This window comes from Diplodia seriata (genome assembly GCF_021436955.1).
Source record: "Diplodia seriata strain FDS-637 chromosome Unknown scaffold_3, whole genome shotgun sequence".
Taxonomy (NCBI): domain Eukaryota; kingdom Fungi; phylum Ascomycota; class Dothideomycetes; order Botryosphaeriales; family Botryosphaeriaceae; genus Diplodia; species Diplodia seriata.
In genome coordinates, this window is record NW_027117310.1 from 753,281 (window position 1) to 769,746 (window position 16,466).

At 57.6% G+C, this 16,466-nt stretch overlaps 4 protein-coding genes across 4 annotated transcripts; 1 reads left to right on the plus strand and 3 right to left on the minus strand.

Moving 5' to 3' along the window:
- Positions 1-400: 400 nt before the first annotated feature.
- Positions 401-1,615, minus strand: SLS55_002963 (uncharacterized protein; the record flags this gene model as incomplete). Its single annotated transcript, XM_066774443.1, has 1 exon — positions 401-1,615. The coding sequence occupies one exon, from the start codon at positions 1,613-1,615 to the stop codon at positions 401-403; it is 1,215 nt and encodes a 404-aa protein (XP_066634562.1).
- A 1,844-nt stretch (positions 1,616-3,459) lies between these two features.
- SLS55_002964 (uncharacterized protein) lies at positions 3,460-7,577 on the plus strand (the record flags this gene model as incomplete). The annotated part of the gene is made up of 3 exons (XM_066774444.1): positions 3,460-5,498; positions 5,984-6,876; positions 7,318-7,577. The coding sequence occupies 3 exons, from the start codon at positions 3,460-3,462 to the stop codon at positions 7,575-7,577; spliced, it is 3,192 nt and encodes a 1,063-aa protein (XP_066634563.1).
- Positions 7,578-7,698: 121 nt separating this feature from the next.
- Positions 7,699-10,290, minus strand: RSM22 (37S ribosomal protein S22; the record flags this gene model as incomplete). Its single annotated transcript, XM_066774445.1, has 1 exon — positions 7,699-10,290. The coding sequence occupies one exon, from the start codon at positions 10,288-10,290 to the stop codon at positions 7,699-7,701; it is 2,592 nt and encodes an 863-aa protein (XP_066634564.1).
- A 1,453-nt stretch (positions 10,291-11,743) lies between these two features.
- On the minus strand, positions 11,744-13,021 carry HRR25 (serine/threonine protein kinase; the record flags this gene model as incomplete). The annotated part of the gene is made up of 3 exons (XM_066774446.1): positions 11,744-12,741; positions 12,795-12,867; positions 13,010-13,021. 3 exons carry the CDS (start codon positions 13,019-13,021, stop codon positions 11,744-11,746), a joined length of 1,083 nt encoding a protein of 360 aa, XP_066634565.1.
- Positions 13,022-16,466: the final 3,445 nt, after the last annotated feature.

Genomic DNA, 16,466 nt, shown 5'->3' on the forward strand with positions numbered 1-16,466 from the left:
CAGCCTGCCGTGCCTGCCTGCTGCCTGTCAAGCTCATTCACCAAAGCAGTTTCCGGTTTCTAACCTCGATGTTCCAAACTACTTGATCTCTCATATCTTAGCCTGAAAATAATAACACCGTAATGCACCCAAGCCCAATCGCGGTAATGCTCCATCCGACCACCCGGAACGCCATTGCTTGAGGGCTCACAATACACCTAAGCTCAACCGTTCCTGTACAGCTGTAATTCCAAATACAGTTACTCCTTTCAATGCGCCTTTGTTTACTCCAAGAACACCTTACCGAGGCTTTTCGTGTCAATGGGGAAATACATTGTATATCAAAAAGCCGAGACAGAGCTGTACATTACGGCACTTCATCGTCCTTGTCGGGCACTTTAGAGATAAAAGAGTAGAGGTGTCAATCTTCCATGGTCCACACACCGACTACCTTGTTCTCCAATTCGGGATTGTCCGCTTTCCTTCTGTTGAAGGTGTCGTCCATAGTGTCGATAAGACGCCTCATCTCGTCCGCATCGTCAACATGCCACAGCGCAGACATGGATACCCTGATGATTCGCAAGTTTGGTATTGTGCCGTCTTGGATGGCATCGGCGAGGTCGCCTGCCTTGAGGACCTCATCAGGGTCAAGCGACCAGCCCATGTTCCCGGAATCCGTGAGATCCAACCTCTCCAAAGGATGGTTGAGGAACCGCGCCTCATCCTCCTGGTCGCGGTAAACGAACATGAAGGTGACGTAGTCTAAAGACACCCTGAGCAGTTTCAAGCGTGGGCAGAAGTCCAGGACACGATCCATGGCATTGGCGCGAAGCCCGCGGATACTCTCGACCGTCAGCGCCTCCAGCTGCGGGCCGACAGCGCGGACAAGCGAGGTGAGATCGTGGGTGGCAAGACGCGGACAGTGGGTGATTGAAAGCGTCTTCAGGGAAGCCGGAAGGCGACACGACAATAGGTCGTCCTTGAGGAGACGCCTGATGAAATGATTCTCAATGCTACCGCTCAAGTAAAGCCTCTCGATGGGTGGCCAGGCAATGGTAGAGGCATCGAAGGAAGCGCTATCGCTGGACGAGCGGGGGAAGTAGAGGGTGTTGAGATTCGGAAGCTTCTGGAGCGTCTGCGCAAGGGTAGAGAAGCTGACGGCCTCGAAGATGAGCGAAAGGTCCAGGACACGGAGGTTTGTGCACTTTGACAGGGCGGCAAAGCAGTTGATGGCAAAAGCGGATTGAGGGGCAATGAAGGTCTCGAGACTGGACTTGGTGCGACCGAGAAGGCGAGCAGTGGTGGCTTTGTTGCTCTGGTGGACGATGTGCTTGAGATTCAGGACACGGACGAGGCCGGCGAGCTCGCTATTCTTGACGTGAAGATTCCTGGACGGGCAGATGGTTTTGACGAAGGGGTCAAAGTTGGAGCCCTCCAGCCACGGGTCCTCGTACAAGCGGGAGACGGCGACATCGTACCACTGGCGCTTGACGAGGCAGAAAGCCCAGAGCACAGGCTGCGACTCCTTGGTGCGCGGGATGTGAGACAGGATCTCGAGGACGATCTCATCGGGCAAATGCTCTGCCTGCTTGTGGTCGGCGGGTGGAAGCTGGGCAGGGCGGCTTGCCAGCCTCATTGCGCCGGGGAGGATCCAGAAGCGGTATCACACGCGGGGCCTTGTCGACATGGGCGAAGCGGAAGATGGAGAAGCGCAGAGCAGTCTGGGGTGTTGGATGCGTGAGAGCGTCGCGGCGCCGGCGGCGAATGACGACAGATGGTCTGTGCTCACAAAGACCCTTATTTAGCTCCACCTCTCTCCAACTCTTCAACCACAGCGAAAAAACAATGTGGCGCCACGCAATACACCGCGGCCACAACGAAAGGCCGCCCGGCTGAGAGGGACAACCCTACTAGAGCCAACGCAACACTGCGTTCTAAGGTGCTGGTATCACAAGACATTGCCAGCACATTGGTACGGTTGAAGAAAGACAAGAAAATAAACATGGCTACTTCATTTGGCTATTCATACACTAGTTTGTACCAATGCAGTACAACAAACTGAACGGCTGATTGTAGCTGCCGCACCGCAAGAGCTCGAGTCTAGACTCGCTGAGGATGCCCTGCTTAAGCTACGAACTTCTGTCCTTCATGCTGACCCATCCAGGGGGAGCAGTGGTATGATACTCCAGCGGCTGCTTAAAACTCTGCCTCTCGGCAATCGTTGGGTGATCCCAACTTCGAGGCATATACGGTTGTTCCCAAGTGCCATTACGAAACCACTGGTTTGCGCTCCCCGTATATTGTTCGCCTTGGACCCACATTTTCAGGGAATCCTTCTCGGCAGGATAGTCTTTACGCTTTTTGATAGGCATATTTGTATTGGTAAAGGTGGTTTCTCGCGTTGTAGGTTTGGAATACTTGGCTGGTGTTCTTACTTTCCACTTGTTGTGTCGTGAAGGAGTTGTAACTTACAGAACTATTTATACTGCCCTTGGTGCATACCTGCTTGCACCGGACCTCGCCAGTCCATGAAAGATTGAGCACACATGGCTTCCGTTGCTGTACTGCTATTGCATACGCTAACCATTTCAGCAAAGGAAACAGATATCGTGACCATTATCACTACCTGTCTGCCTGTGCTTGTACGCAACCTACGTACAGCCTTTGTTACCCGGCTTCACAAGATACATGAAAGCTCTCAAAGAGATTATCGGAATCAAGAAAGCAACCCACGGGAGCGTGCACGCGTCGATAGTGAACGTGTTGTTAGAGTGGCTTGCATTGTGCGAAGCTGCAATTGCAATGTGCCTGGTGCAGATCAAAAACATCCACACTCTCGTGCCACTGCTCTTTGTCAGTTCGTTCCCTATACCGGTGTTTGGTCTTCCACGTTGACTCTTTCTCGTTCGCTCTCACCAGCACGCGTGGCTTACAACCTCTCGTGTTACAGCAGAACAACCGAGTCATCAGTGCCGCCTCCACCATGTGTGTTTGCAGGAGAACCCTCCGCTTATCAGTGCAATCCTAAAAAAATTCCTTTGAATTTTCATAGGATTAATTGCTTGACATGTAACCTGACCTCAAGACTAGAGCTCCTGTTCTGCTACCTTCATTTGTGCAGGGGTGCCACTAACGTGAATACGAGTTTTTGTTTGTCCCAGCGAGGATACCGCTTCGGGTAGTGACCGAAATTGCCGATCTTGCGCCTCAGCAGCACGAATCGAACTGGGCCGTCACTACTCAGTGGCATCACAAAACTTCCAATCGGCCTTCGATAATGCTCTCGCAAGCCAAGGATGTCACATCAGGGCGGGACAGGGCTTGGGGTTGCATGAGGAGGTAGCAGCGGTGATAAGCGGCACGGTGACAGGGTTAATGTAAGCCGGGCTTGCGGGGAGTGGGGGAAATGATCAGCATCCCTGGAATGAGGTACAAAACCAAACGCGCCAGTGCCTCTCACGTCACCGCTAGTCCGCAACCATGAGGAATTTTGCGGTACTCCTGTCCACGGCATCGCTTGCCTGCGGGCTTCAATTGCTTCCACCAGCGAGTTCGATATCAGACGACACATTGGCCGGCGGATCCTTCGACCTCGCATCAGCCGCAAAGTCCATCTATATCGAAAACACATTTGCTTCCATTGCAGACTCCCAGGGGCTGACCTTGATTCCACCTTCCGCCCTCGATTTCGCAGAGACGCTCCAACACGAACTGTATGAACTTTTCGGCGCCAATTGGACTCTGCAAAAAGTCAACGGCATCCCCAGCAATGGTAGCGGCATCTTTCTTGGCGCATTTACCGGCAACAGCTCGCAGTTGACGTACGAGGATGGAACTCCCACGGAAGAAGGCTACGAGCTCGCCATATCCAGCAATCGTGTCTACATCGGCGGCGCAGGAGCCCGGGGCATGTGGTGGGGAACGCGTACCCTCCTCCAGCAGCTGCTTCTCTCCAACGGCACCATTCCTGCCACCAATATCGTCGACGCTCCGGCCTACGCCACTCGAGGCTTCATGCTGGATGCAGGCCGAAAGTATTATGCGCCATCGTTTTTGAAAGAGCTGTGCACATACGCGTCTTTCTTCAAGCTCTCCGAGTTCCACTATCACCTGAGCGACAACTACCCATTAAACCGTGGCCACAACGAGACCTGGAACGAAGTGTACTCGCATTTCTCGCTTCTGCCCGAGGACGAGTCCTTGCACGGCATCATCGAGCGGCCCAACGAGACACTTTCGCGCACGGATTTCTCAGACTTCCAGCAGCATTGCGCCTCCCACGGAGTCACAGTGATCCCGGAAATCGAAGCGCCTGGCCACTGCCTGTATCTGACCAAGTGGAAGCCTGAAATGGCGCTCGACAAGAAGGACCTACTCAACCTATCCCATCCGGAAGCCATCCCAACAGTCAAGCGCATCTGGTCCGAATTCCTGCCATGGTTCGAGACGAAAGAGGTGCACATCGGCGCCGACGAGTACGACTCGACCCTTGCAGACGACTACATCGGCTTCGTCAACGAGATGTCCTCCTTCATCCAATCCACGTCCAACAAGACGATCCGGATTTGGGGCACCGAGGAGCCTTCAGAAAACCTCACCATCTCCAAGGACGTCATCATCCAACACTGGCAATACGGGCAATCCGACCCGGTCCAGCTCCACGCCGACGGCTACTCCCTCATCAACTCGGAAGACTGGTGGGCCTACATGTCGCTCAAAAACGACCACATGCCCATCAGCCCGGCGCCGTACCCGCAGCTCTTCAACACCACCCGCGTCCTCAACTTCGCCGACGAGCCCAACTGGCAATGGACGCCGGCCGACTACAACCCGGTCAACACGACGCAGCAGCTCGGCCCCGGCGCGCGCGGCAACAAAGGCGCCATCCTCGCCGCCTGGAACGACAACGGGCCCGACGCCACCACCCAACTGGAAGCCTACTACGCGATGCGGCAGGGCATCCCCCTCGTCGGCGCGCGCGCGTGGAGCGGCTCGCGCGGGGCCAACATCACCCTGGACCCCTCCGTCGACGCCCTCGCCCCGCGCATCCCGGGCCAGAACCTCGACCGCCGCATCAAGCCCTCCTCCTCCCCCTCAAGCAGCACCAACGCCTCATCCTCCTCCGCGGCGCTCTTCTCCTGGACCCGCGGCGCCGCCGCCGCCGCCAACTCCACCACGGCCCTCAACACCGGCGGATCAGGGAGCGTCGGCGTCCCGCACACCCTCCACCTCACCGCCACCGGCCCCTTCGCCCTGCGCGGCCCGGACACCACGCTCGCCCTCGCCGCCGACGGCTCCCTCGTCTACACCACCGCCGACGGCTGGCCCTACCCGCTGCGCAGCGTCTCCGCCGCGTCCGCGCTCGACCTCGATCCGGGGCAGCCGGGGCGCATCTGGGTCAACGACACGACGTCGACGCACGAGGCCGTGCGCATCGACGGGATCGGCGGTGATGGTGAAGGGGATGAAGAAGTGGAGATTGTGGTGGCGACGGATGCGGTGGGTGGGGGGAGCAGGGTGTGGGTGGGTGGGGAGTTTGTGGGGAGGTTCGAGGTTTTTGTGTTTGGGGGCAGGAATTTGCAGCACAGTTGGAGCCAGATGGCATTTGTGGCGCCGGTGGGGGAGGTGGTGGGGAGCGGGTTGGTGGGGGTGAGGGTGGAGGAGGGGGTGAGGGTTCCTGGCCGTGGGCGGGGGGACTGAGCGGGTGTGCGCGATGGCAGAGGAGTGGTGATGAGGAGAGCGAGGATAAAAACCAAGGGGGTTCGTGAAGTTGAGTAGGTCGTTCTTTAGTTAGCCCAGACGCATGTGACAGGGCGCATGAAGTATTCTGTGTAACTCCAATATGCGGGCCAATCAGTCCAATCGTACGTCATCTCCAGGCAGCAGCACCCTGGTCTACCCAAGGCCGAGGAAATCAGTGAGGGGAAAACGACGAGATACCCGCTGTGCAACGCCTCTGCGCGACTCCATCGTTTCCCCGTCCAGATCCTGGTTCCACACGAAGTATGCGTCTCCTCAACGCACGCAAGCGATGCCTCGAGTCTTTCGCGGATGGTGACATCCCTCCGTACAGCATTCTTTCCCACCGATGGCGCAACGGCGAAGTGCTCTATGAAGACCTCCAGCCCGGTGGGCGAGCCGAGGAGAAGGCAGGCTACGAAAAGCTTGAGATGGCATGCAAGCAATCCCTCTCCGATGGATACGACTACATCTGGATCGATACGTGTTGCATAGACAAGAGCAGCAGCGCGGAGCTTTCTGAGTCCATCAACTCCATGTTCGCCTGGTACAGCAAAGCCGAGGTATGCTACGCGTACTTGTTCAATGTCCCGGACCCCAGCGACGCCGGTATAGATTGGAACGCCTTCGATAACAGCGAATGGTTCAAAAGGGGTTGGACGTTGCAGGAGCTTATAGCGCCTGGGGACGTGATCTTTTACTCTCAAGGCTGGAACAAGCTGGGTAGTAAGCTTACACTCAGGCAAATGTTGGCGAGGATCACCGGCATCAATGCGGGCATATTGACGCATGAAAAGCGTCTCAGCTCTGTCAGCATCGCGCAAAAGATGTCTTGGGCTTCAAAACGCGTAACTTCCAGGCTGGAGGACACCGCTTACTGCCTTATGGGCCTCTTCAACGTCAACATGCCAATGCTCTATGGAGAGGGTGAAAAGGCCTTCACCCGGCTGCAAGAAGAAATCATGAAGGAGACGGATGACGAAAGCTTGTTCGCGTGGCTCGACAAGGACGCGTTTCCCTGGTCTTTGTCCGGCCTGTTTGCGAAGAGTCCCGCCAACTTTGCCGAGTCGGGTGATATCGAGTCCTACTACCAGTTTATGCATCTCGAGCCCTTCACCAAGACCAACAAAGGCTTGCGCATATCGTTCTGGCTTCAACGTATAGGCAAAGGATTATGTACTGCAGCTATTGGCTGTTCATATCCCCACAAACGATACGGACTACTAGCGGTGCATCTCAAGCAACTCGACGACACCAAGCGGGATGGGATAGGTTTCTTGCAGCAGTATGCTCGCATTCATACGCACATGTGGCACGAGTACCCAGCCGCCGAGGATGAGTTCATTGATACTCTATACGTCCGTCAAGATGCGCACTCTCACCCACGTCGTTACTTGGAGCATGTCCTGCAATTGAACTCAGGACCGGATCATCGGCTTTTTAAGAAAGGGAGATGCAACTGGATGATCACTGAAGTGTTTCCCACTATATCGCAAGAATTTGTACCTCCAAGGCTGTATAACGGCGAATGCGAATGGCTACCGGAAGGAACAGTGAGCACCTTTTCTTTCGCAAACGAAAAAGAAACTGGGGTTATAGCCGTCGTGTTCATCTTGAGAGGTTGTGACATGACAACCTTCACGCTGCTCCTTGGCTACAGTCAAAGCGGCATCGGCATTGGTGTGCTACCCTCGTCGAATCGGGAAAAGGACATACGGGATGCTGTTGAGGCATTCGAACCAAAAGGAACGGACATCGAGATAGACACGGGGAAAGAATTTTTGAGTGTGACTCTGTACACGCGCTTTCGTCTGAATAAGGAGTATTCCTTGGTGAACATCTGTCTTTGGAACAAGTAGAATAGGACATGATATTCAATAAGAGTGGCGTTTCTTTTCGACCGTTACCCAGCAAATCAAGCCAGCAAAAGTGCTCTTCCCAAGAGTCGAGATCCTATACACCTTAACCACTTTTACAACACTACCAAAGCTCATCGTCATCCCCACTCGCCTCCTTCTCCACATTCCTCCTCTCCCTCTCCATCCGCCGCGTCTCCTTCCCCTTCTTCCAGTTCTTCCCCCTCTCATGCTTCAACTTCGCCTTATCCTTCTTGCTCAACTTCGTCTTCTCCTCGTCCCTCACGGCGCTCGCCATGATCTTGTCCGTGACCGCGGGTCCGGCCTCGTCTTTCCTGCCCAGCCGCACCGTGCGCGGCACCCGCGTCGCCGCGCCCAGCGCCCACAGGTCGCCCCACCGGCTCTTGCGGGCGTCGCGATACGCCTGCCGGCCGAAGCTGCGCGGCACCGTCCAGCGCTCGAGGCGGCCGGCGGGCGTGCAGACGTCGAGGATGACGTGGCCGCGGCGCTTGAGCGGCGGCAGGATCATGCGCGGGAGGGAGAGGGTGAGGCTCGTCGCCTCGCCGTAGTCTTCCTCTACGACTTGCTCCTCTTGCGCGATCGCCGGTTCGATCTCGCTCACCGTAGCAGCAGCAGCTGCTGCGGACTCGCTTGCCTCGGCGCCCGCGGCAACCTCGAGCTCCGCATCGTCGACGTCGTCCAACTCCTCCAACGGATTGCGATGCCTATCGCCCAAGCCTTCGAACGCCCTGAGCATCCCTTCCTCGCCCTGCAGCACGGGATCCTCTCCTCTCCTCATGTCGTCACCCCTCCGTACAGCGAGATAACTGAACTGCACATCCTCATGATTCCTATCCTTCGCGCCCAGCAGTCTCTGCAAGTACGGCGGCCTGATGAACCTCTGCTTGAAGTAGCAAAAGTCCTTCCTGTTCCTGCTGATGCCCGGGATCGTGTACATTGGGCAGCCGGCATGGTTTGTGCACGGCGCGACGATCATGCCCTCTTCCTTCTTCGAAACGCGGGCCTTGTTCGTCGGGTCGAGATGGTTCAGGGGCTGCGTCTCAACGTGCGTGGCGCCGGGGCTGGCAATGTGATTGTCGAGCAGCAGCGCGCGGGCGCCGGCGATGACTTCGAAACCGCGCGGAAGGCCCTTCTCCATGAGGATCAGGATGCCACCGTTTGGGTTCAGGAGGGACCAATATTTCTGGACGGCGGCCTTGCGCAAGTAGTCTTCCTTTATCGACCACAGCGAATGCGGCGCCATGACGATGTCGTAGACCTTGCGTGCTTTGGGGCCGACTTTCTCACCGGGGAGGATGGGGTCGGGCAAGCGGGGGAGGAAGGTCGTGTTCTCGAGGAAGCGAGCGACGCGGCGGCGCATCGTATCAGAGCCGGTGATGACTGATGCCTTTCCAGTTGGAGCGGCCGTTGGGGACGAGCCGGAAGCTTCTTGCATCCGCTCCCACTCTGCCTTGAGGATCTCACGCAAGGCCACAACGCCAGCACCGCCGGAGCTAACGTCGAGGATAAGAGGACCATGCTCCTTCTTGAGGAGACCCTCAATCCACTCAGTACCAAGACGCTTGCGAACCTCGACGAGAATGCTCGTGATAGCGGCATACGTGCCGGGCATGACAGCCGCCAGATACGAATCTCCTTCCATCGGCGACATGCTAAGCTGCGACGGCTCCAACGGTATAGGCTTCTGCACCAGCTCGCCGCCCATCGGCCGCGGCGTCGCCGTTGAATGCGGTAGCCTATGGCCCCCGAACACCCGTGACGACACTTCCGCCAGATGCTTGTTATTTGCCGCCGCCAGGATGTCCGACACAGGCTCAATGAACTCCTTCTTCGGCAGCTGCAGCGTGGTCGGTCTGGTGGCAAACCTCCCAATCAACGTCAACGGATGCGTCCTGATCTGATCCCCCGTCGGCCCATCATCCTCCTCTTCTTCTCCCTCCTCTCCCTCCATTTCCATCGCCTCCATCTGCTCCGCCAACACCTCATCCTCGTTCAGCACCTCCGCCGCCTTCGCGCCCTCCGCCGCCCCATAATAGTACTCCACCTCCTCCAGCTTCCCGTCCTTGCCCTCCACCCAAAGCGTATCCGCCATCCTCTCGCCCTCGAGGACCTCCTCCGGGCGCTGCAGCCGCTCCGCTTCGGCCTCGGCCTCAGCCCTCAGCACCTCCTCGGGCGCTATCCGCAGCGGCGCGCCGTACAGGCGCTCATACACGACAAACTCCTCCTGCGATAGCAGGGCTTCGGGAAGCTCCTCGCCGAATGCCTGGCGCGCCTGGCGCGCCGCCGTCTCGAGCTGCGCGTACGTCGGCTTCGCGTGCTGTGCTTCCTCCGCCTCGCCTTCCTCTTGTTGGGCCCGCTGTTGCTGCTGTTCGCTATTATTCGCACCGATATCCTCCTCTCCTTCTGCTACGTTCGTTTCTCCTTGTTCGTTCGGCTCGGTGGCGGCGGGGTCATCGTGGTTGTTGTTGTTGTTGTCGGCGCTCGTCGAAGAGGACTGTTCGTTGCGATCTCGAGTCGAAGCGGAGAAGTGGCGGCGATGATGTGGTGAGCAGGAGTGCGTTGGCGGGGGAGCGCTCAGTCGTATGCGCTTGTGCAGGCTCGCCCTGCTGCTCGCGGACCACGTTGCGGTGGCGCTGGTGCGCAGCTTCGAACGGCAGGCGGTGCAGATGGACTGCAGCGGGCGTGTTGAGAGCATTGCTGCTTCTTGTCCTGTGGCGGAGGACCGAATTGGCCGGAAGGATGGGCAATCTGAGCGCCAGATCGAAGAAGAATGGATCTTCCAGCAGCGTTGTTGGCCGAGGTCGGCAGAGGTGAGGTTGGCCGGATTCTTTTTGGGATCCCAAGGTTGTGGCGACAAATCAACGTGCGAGTTTTGTTAAGCTTTTTGAGTCAGCCAGCACATCGTCCGCCAGCTACAGTCACGGCACATGAATCGCGCCCTTTGCTCCTACGTACTAATTGTCCGGAGGCGCTAAATTTAAGGCTGCAACGGCTCGGACGGTCTTTTCAACGGTTCTGCATTCTCGGACCTTTTCGTCACATGTCACCGTGCATCACACATTTTAGAAAGAAACCCGATTCTGTGATTGACTAAAGAGAGCATTGTGAGTAACTGTTTCCTTCTCTGTGACACTTCTCAAACAGGCCGGTCTTTCCTCAGCGTCGCTCAACTGTTTTTCCGCCCAAGCACCAACTTGTGCCGGTTGGTATCAGTCATGCTAGCATTTGGTCCGGGCCAAACCCGCTGATACTTCCCCCCATCTCCTCCGTCCCAGGCTTTCAAGGTAGCTCAAACCTGTCTTTCAATTTGGTGTTGTGATCGTCCCCTGATGTAAACTCAAAACCTCCCCACAAGCAGACACTGTGCCGGAAATTTGCAGACCATCGAACCAGAAAAGCATAGAAAGGAAAGAGAAAAAGCCCAAGGAAAGAGTGCAAAGGAAAATTAGTCGAGCTGCAGTCAAGGCAGGAAAAAAGAGATGAGTGCAATCTGAGAATCCCATAGCAGGATATGACCAGTGTCGTGTTGGCAGTCCGTCCGACGGTGGGAGTCGTCTGTTTCCGAGCTTGTCGAGAGCGTAACTCGCCTTCTGCCAGATGAACCATCCTTACGGATCCCCGTGCGATACCTTCCCACTGCCGCTGATGCGAGCGTGCATGATTACTATGCCAAAGACCCGGCCGGCGCACCCGAAGCGTGGAGCACCAAGACCGACCGGGGTGCCTTTGCCAGGTAGGATGCTGACGGGCCGAGATTGAGCAGAGGTCGAGATCGGTCTAATAAGAGCAAACCGAACAAACAAGAGATAGGAGTTGAGAGCGAACAAAAGTCTCCGCCGTCCATTGATGCGGACATTAAAGGACGGCGAGGCCGCGTTTCCCGATGTTGACTGCTGTGCCATCAGAGTAACCGCGCCTTCCGACTGATGTCACGAAAAGAGATGATGATTGATGATGCCTAGCCCGGGCTGTCTCAGTCATTCATCAGTAGCCGGCCTGGTACTGATCAGCACCGCCACGCTTGGAAGAACGCAGTTGCCTATCATGCCTGTGTTAGTAATGAAATTTATACACCCCCCGCGCCAGGCGTCTTCGCACTAAAGCCGCAGAGGAAAGAGCCCTTACAAGGATGGATAATATCGTTAAACTCACATTCCGGTGCCACCTTCGCGAGGGTTGACGGGGCCACGGCGCTTGTCGGTAACGGCACCGGTAGCGGCTGTCTGACCGGCGGTGGCGGCAGCGGTGTTGGTAACGTGGCGTCCACGGGCCTTGTCATCATCCTCGGGACCGGCCTGGTTTCCAGCGGCCTGGGCAATGGCCTGGGCGTTCTTCTGGTACTTGTAGACGGTCCAGTCGAAGACGTAGTCGTACTGGAAGCCCTCACGGACGAACAGATCGCGGAAGATCTTGCGGAGGTACGAGTAGTCCGGCTTGTCATCAAAGCGGAGAGACCTGGTGTAGTTCAGGTAGATGGCAAACTCGTTGGGGAAGCCACGGCAAAGGACCTCGGTGGGGGTGGTCATCTTCTTCTCCATGATGCGGTCGTACTTCTGCTTCTTGGTAGCAGCCTTCAGGCCCTGCCACGGGAGGGAGCCACGGCAGAAGTACAGCATAACGTATCCCAAGGACTCCATGTCATCACGACGGGACTGCTCAACACCCAGGTGAGTGTTGATGGAAGCGTAACGGGCAGTACCGGTAAGGTTCTTGTTCTCCCTGTACGGAATGTGGAAGTGAGTCTTGGGGTCGCGGTACTTCTTGGCCAGACCAAAGTCAATAACGTTGACCTGGTTGCCGCGCTTGCCAATGCCCATCAGGAAGTTGTCAGGCTTGATATCGCGGTGGATGAACGACTTGGCGTGGATGTACTCGATGCGGGAGATGAGCTGGTCGGCGAGGAGCAGGACGGTCTTCAGCGAGAACTTGCGGTTGCAGAAGTTGAACAGGTCCTCCAAACTGGGGCCGAGGAGGTCCAGCACCATTGCGTTGTAGTCGCACTCGGTGCCGAACCAGCGGACAAAGGGGATGCCGACGCCGCCGGCGAGCGACTTGTAGACGCGAGCCTCATATTCGAGCTGGGGGTGCTTGGCCTTGACGCTCTCGAGCTTGATGGCGATCTCCTCGCCCGAGATGATGTTGGTACCTAGCAGGGAGTCAGACAGGAGTAGAGCGGCGGGGGGCGGCGAGGAAACGCACCGAGGTAGATGTCACCGAAAGAACCGCTACCGATCTTACGGCCAATGCGGTACTTGTTACCGACGCGAAGATCCTGCAACGAGGTTGTTAGGTGCGTTCAGATTTTGCCCGGGTGGCAAGCTGCAGGTGAGGCTCGGGCTGGCTGGGCGTGCGGCGGAGCGCGCTGCAGCGGACGGAGCGATCTGATCAGGTTGCAGGGACAGGGGGGCTCTTACCATGGTCGTCATTGTTCGTTGCGACTACTTGCCAGACAAAGCAGTCGGGTGGGATGGTGTGGTGGAGGGGGAGGGTTGGCGGTTGGCGATGGTCGTGGGGTTAAGTCCAGCCTGTTGCGGATGAGAAAGCCGGTCAGCAAGGCTTTGCCAGCTAGGCGGTGTGCGTAGGGCCGAGCAGGTGACGGTGGAGCGAGATGAGGGGGCGGGAAGGTAGCGCGCCGGGCGGCAGTGCGAAGAGCGAGGAGCTTTTGCAGTGCTGGGCTTGGGCGGGCGGCTACGGAGTGGGAGCCTCAGCGGGGAGTCACTTACTGACGCGGTTTGCGGCGTGTTTGCGAGTGGGGACAGTGGGATTGAAGCCCGACCGGGCGAGAAGGCAGCACGTGTGTTGGGGCGGGCGTGAGGAGACGGGGGCGGCGAAGAAAGAAAGCCGCAGGTGCAGCGCTGTACACAGTCGATGGGCAAGTCCCAAGAAGGAAGTGTAGAGAGAAAGGGCGAGGAGGTGGACCGCTCACATAGGCAGTCGCTTCGGCCGGCGCGTCAGGTGGTGCAGCACTAGAGCGCCGCGGAAGAGGCCAGAGGGAATAAGCGCGGCTGCACGCACAGGGCGCAAAAGTGACAACGGCCAAGAGCCTGTGCCCCGGCAAATGCAAAAAGGACGCCTACTTGCGCCCTGCGCCGTGGGTAGGCGTTGGGACGTTCATGCCCCATCCCCGCCACTGCTCCCCTGTTGAGGCTTCGTTCGTGCGAGTAATCTCTCGCCGCCCAGCGCAGCGCGCCATGGCGGTGTCGTCGGGCTGCGCTGGCCGCTCTGCCCGCTGCGCCCGGCAGCCCGGGCGGCTGGATCTGGCTGGCGTCTCGGTGTGCCTTGTTCGCACCGCCGTGAAAAACAGGCGCAGACGGCCAAAATTCGTCATCCGCGCCGCGCAGTGATTGCCGCTCCACCCACCGCGCGGACGGCGGCCTTCCCTTGCCGCCGCCCCCAGCTCAGCTCAGATTCGCGTCAGCCCGCCATGCACGCCGTCGCTGCATGCCCCATTCGGATCCCTTTTTATAGAAGCTGCCCGCCCGCCGGCCCCTTAAACGCAGAAGCTTGTCCACGGAGGTGATTCGAAACTACCTACCGTCTCCCGCTTTCGGCCGCACCACAAAGCCGACCTGCTCTCCCGCGGCCGGCCACCAGTCCCGGCCTTCTACGCCACCCCACAACCAACCTTCCAGAAGCCCAACCATGACAGCCGTGCCTAAGGGTCCCGCACGGCCTCCGCGTGATTTCCGGTGCCGGGTAGCACAAATAACGAGCGCCTGATAATGAGCGGACGGCCTGCTGATTCCGTATCCAGAATCGGGAGCTTGAATGTAGATTACTGCACAGATGTCATGCGCTCTGCGACGTCGCTTCGCCCACGGCATGAAGACCGCAGCAACCAAAACTGCACAGGCGGACTGGATCTAACGTGCGTCACAGCTCCGATCGCACACAAGCCCCGTTCTTGGCGTAGCCTGCAGCGGAGCGTGTCTCAGCCATCGGCCATGTCTTTAAGCAATCTCTTTGCCGGCCGGCCGTCGTTCGATACCGGATCACGCACGGCACGTCGGCATCTGCTCAGGCGTCAAAAGCAAAACAACACCCAGTCAGTTTGCCGAGTTACGCGCGCTGCTCCTTTGAACTAGTGCCTGGTGATCGAGCGAGGTGATATTGATACTTCATCGCCGATGTCTATACCTGCTATCGTGACTTTCCGCTTCTGGCGCCCGCAGCCACAAGCGCGCGAATCATTCCCCACTTTCGCTACTCCAGTCGTATATTGATCGCACTGTCCATCTGCCTATATCCAGCCTCTGATCTGATCAAGCCACCATCGCTCGGCTGCTCCAGATGGTGTCCGCTCGAGCCGCTGCTGTACACGTCACACGTGCCCATTCCCCAGAGCCATTCATGACCGCGCATACCCAAATACCCGACCGCCTCCACAACCCGGCCCCGAATTACTCGCGCCAAGATCGGCGACCAGCTTGGCTGCCGCCGTAGCAACCGCGTCTGCGCATGTCACGGAACGGCCCTCGCCCAATTCAAAGGCTGGGAAGCGCAGACCACTGACCATCAGCCACGCCGCGTATCCTCACAGGTCAGCTACCTGGATTATGGATTTGCCTTGCGCGCCTTGGGACTGTTACGGGTACCAGGGATCGGGGTTCAACGAAGAAATCGGGTAGCGCCCGGGGTCGCAGAACCAGTCTGCATGAACTTGAGAGTTCGAGATCTCAACGTTCCGCCAATCGTCGTCGGTCCAGGGCCGATGTTCAGAGGGTCCACGTTTTGGGGACCGCAGCTTGCATGCATATTATGGGCCATGCCGCTCGCCGCCGTTTGCAAGTCAAGTTTCACAAGTTGCCTGGCCCCTCGTCGACCGCGGAGCATGATCAGGGATGGAACCGGCGGTGAAAACAAAGGGAGAGAATGAGGTGATCAGGATGAGGCGGAGCACACGAGTATGCGGGGAGCGGGGAACTTCTCACAATCTGCCGAGCACAACAGTATGACGATGGCGTATGTATGGACCTATCTCCGGTCTCCGCCGGCAGAATGAACCAAAGGTACCAAATAGTTCCGGAAGCTGTTCAGCAGAGTCTTTATTGCTCTCTGACTATTTGTCTAGCCGCGATGCGACCGTGGGCTTCAATATAGGGTCATTTTCTCCATCTAGTATGGGTATTATACACCCCCTCAACCCGCCGATATTGTTGCTCAGTCGATCTAGTGGGCAGCCTTGACACCGTTGCGGGGGTCGTTCTTGAACTCGTCGGCTGCGGGTTCCATCAGGTTAGCCAATAGCTCCTCTCATTGGAGTAGTGGGGAAAGGCCGAGGCGGCTTAGGGGAACCCTGAGACGAAACCAGAGCGCAGAGCACAATGCGCTGGTTTCAACGGGAAAGCAAAGAAGATACGCACTGTTACGCATGGTGTTCGCGAAAGAGTTGATGCCGTAGAGGATGACCAGGCCTATGATATCCAGATTAGCAGCCATTCTGCTAAGTCTCCAGTTCGCGCTTGTCCGAATTCTCGCGATCTTCAAGCCGCCTTCGGTCGCGATTGGGTTCGGTCGGTTCTGATGGGCTTCAATGCTTACCGGCAGCGTAGAACGGAGCCATGGGCTTGGCTATTGACGGGTGCATATTAGCATTGGTGGTTTCGCGACAATTGACAGCCCGCGGTTGCTGTGAGAGTAGAGCGGTGATGACGTACCGACGGGCGCAGGCCACTTCTTGCCGAGGAGGGACATTTTGACGGATGGCGGTGGTGGCGCGGTGGTTTCGAGAGGGTTGGCGGATGGACGAGCTTGACTTTTGCTGGGTCGGCGGGCGATGAGGTCGAAGTCGGCGCTGTTGCGCCAAGAACCTTCGCACGCGCGGAAGGGAAAAGTCCATGCCGCTTTTGGTGCCAGTCCTCGCTGCTTTTA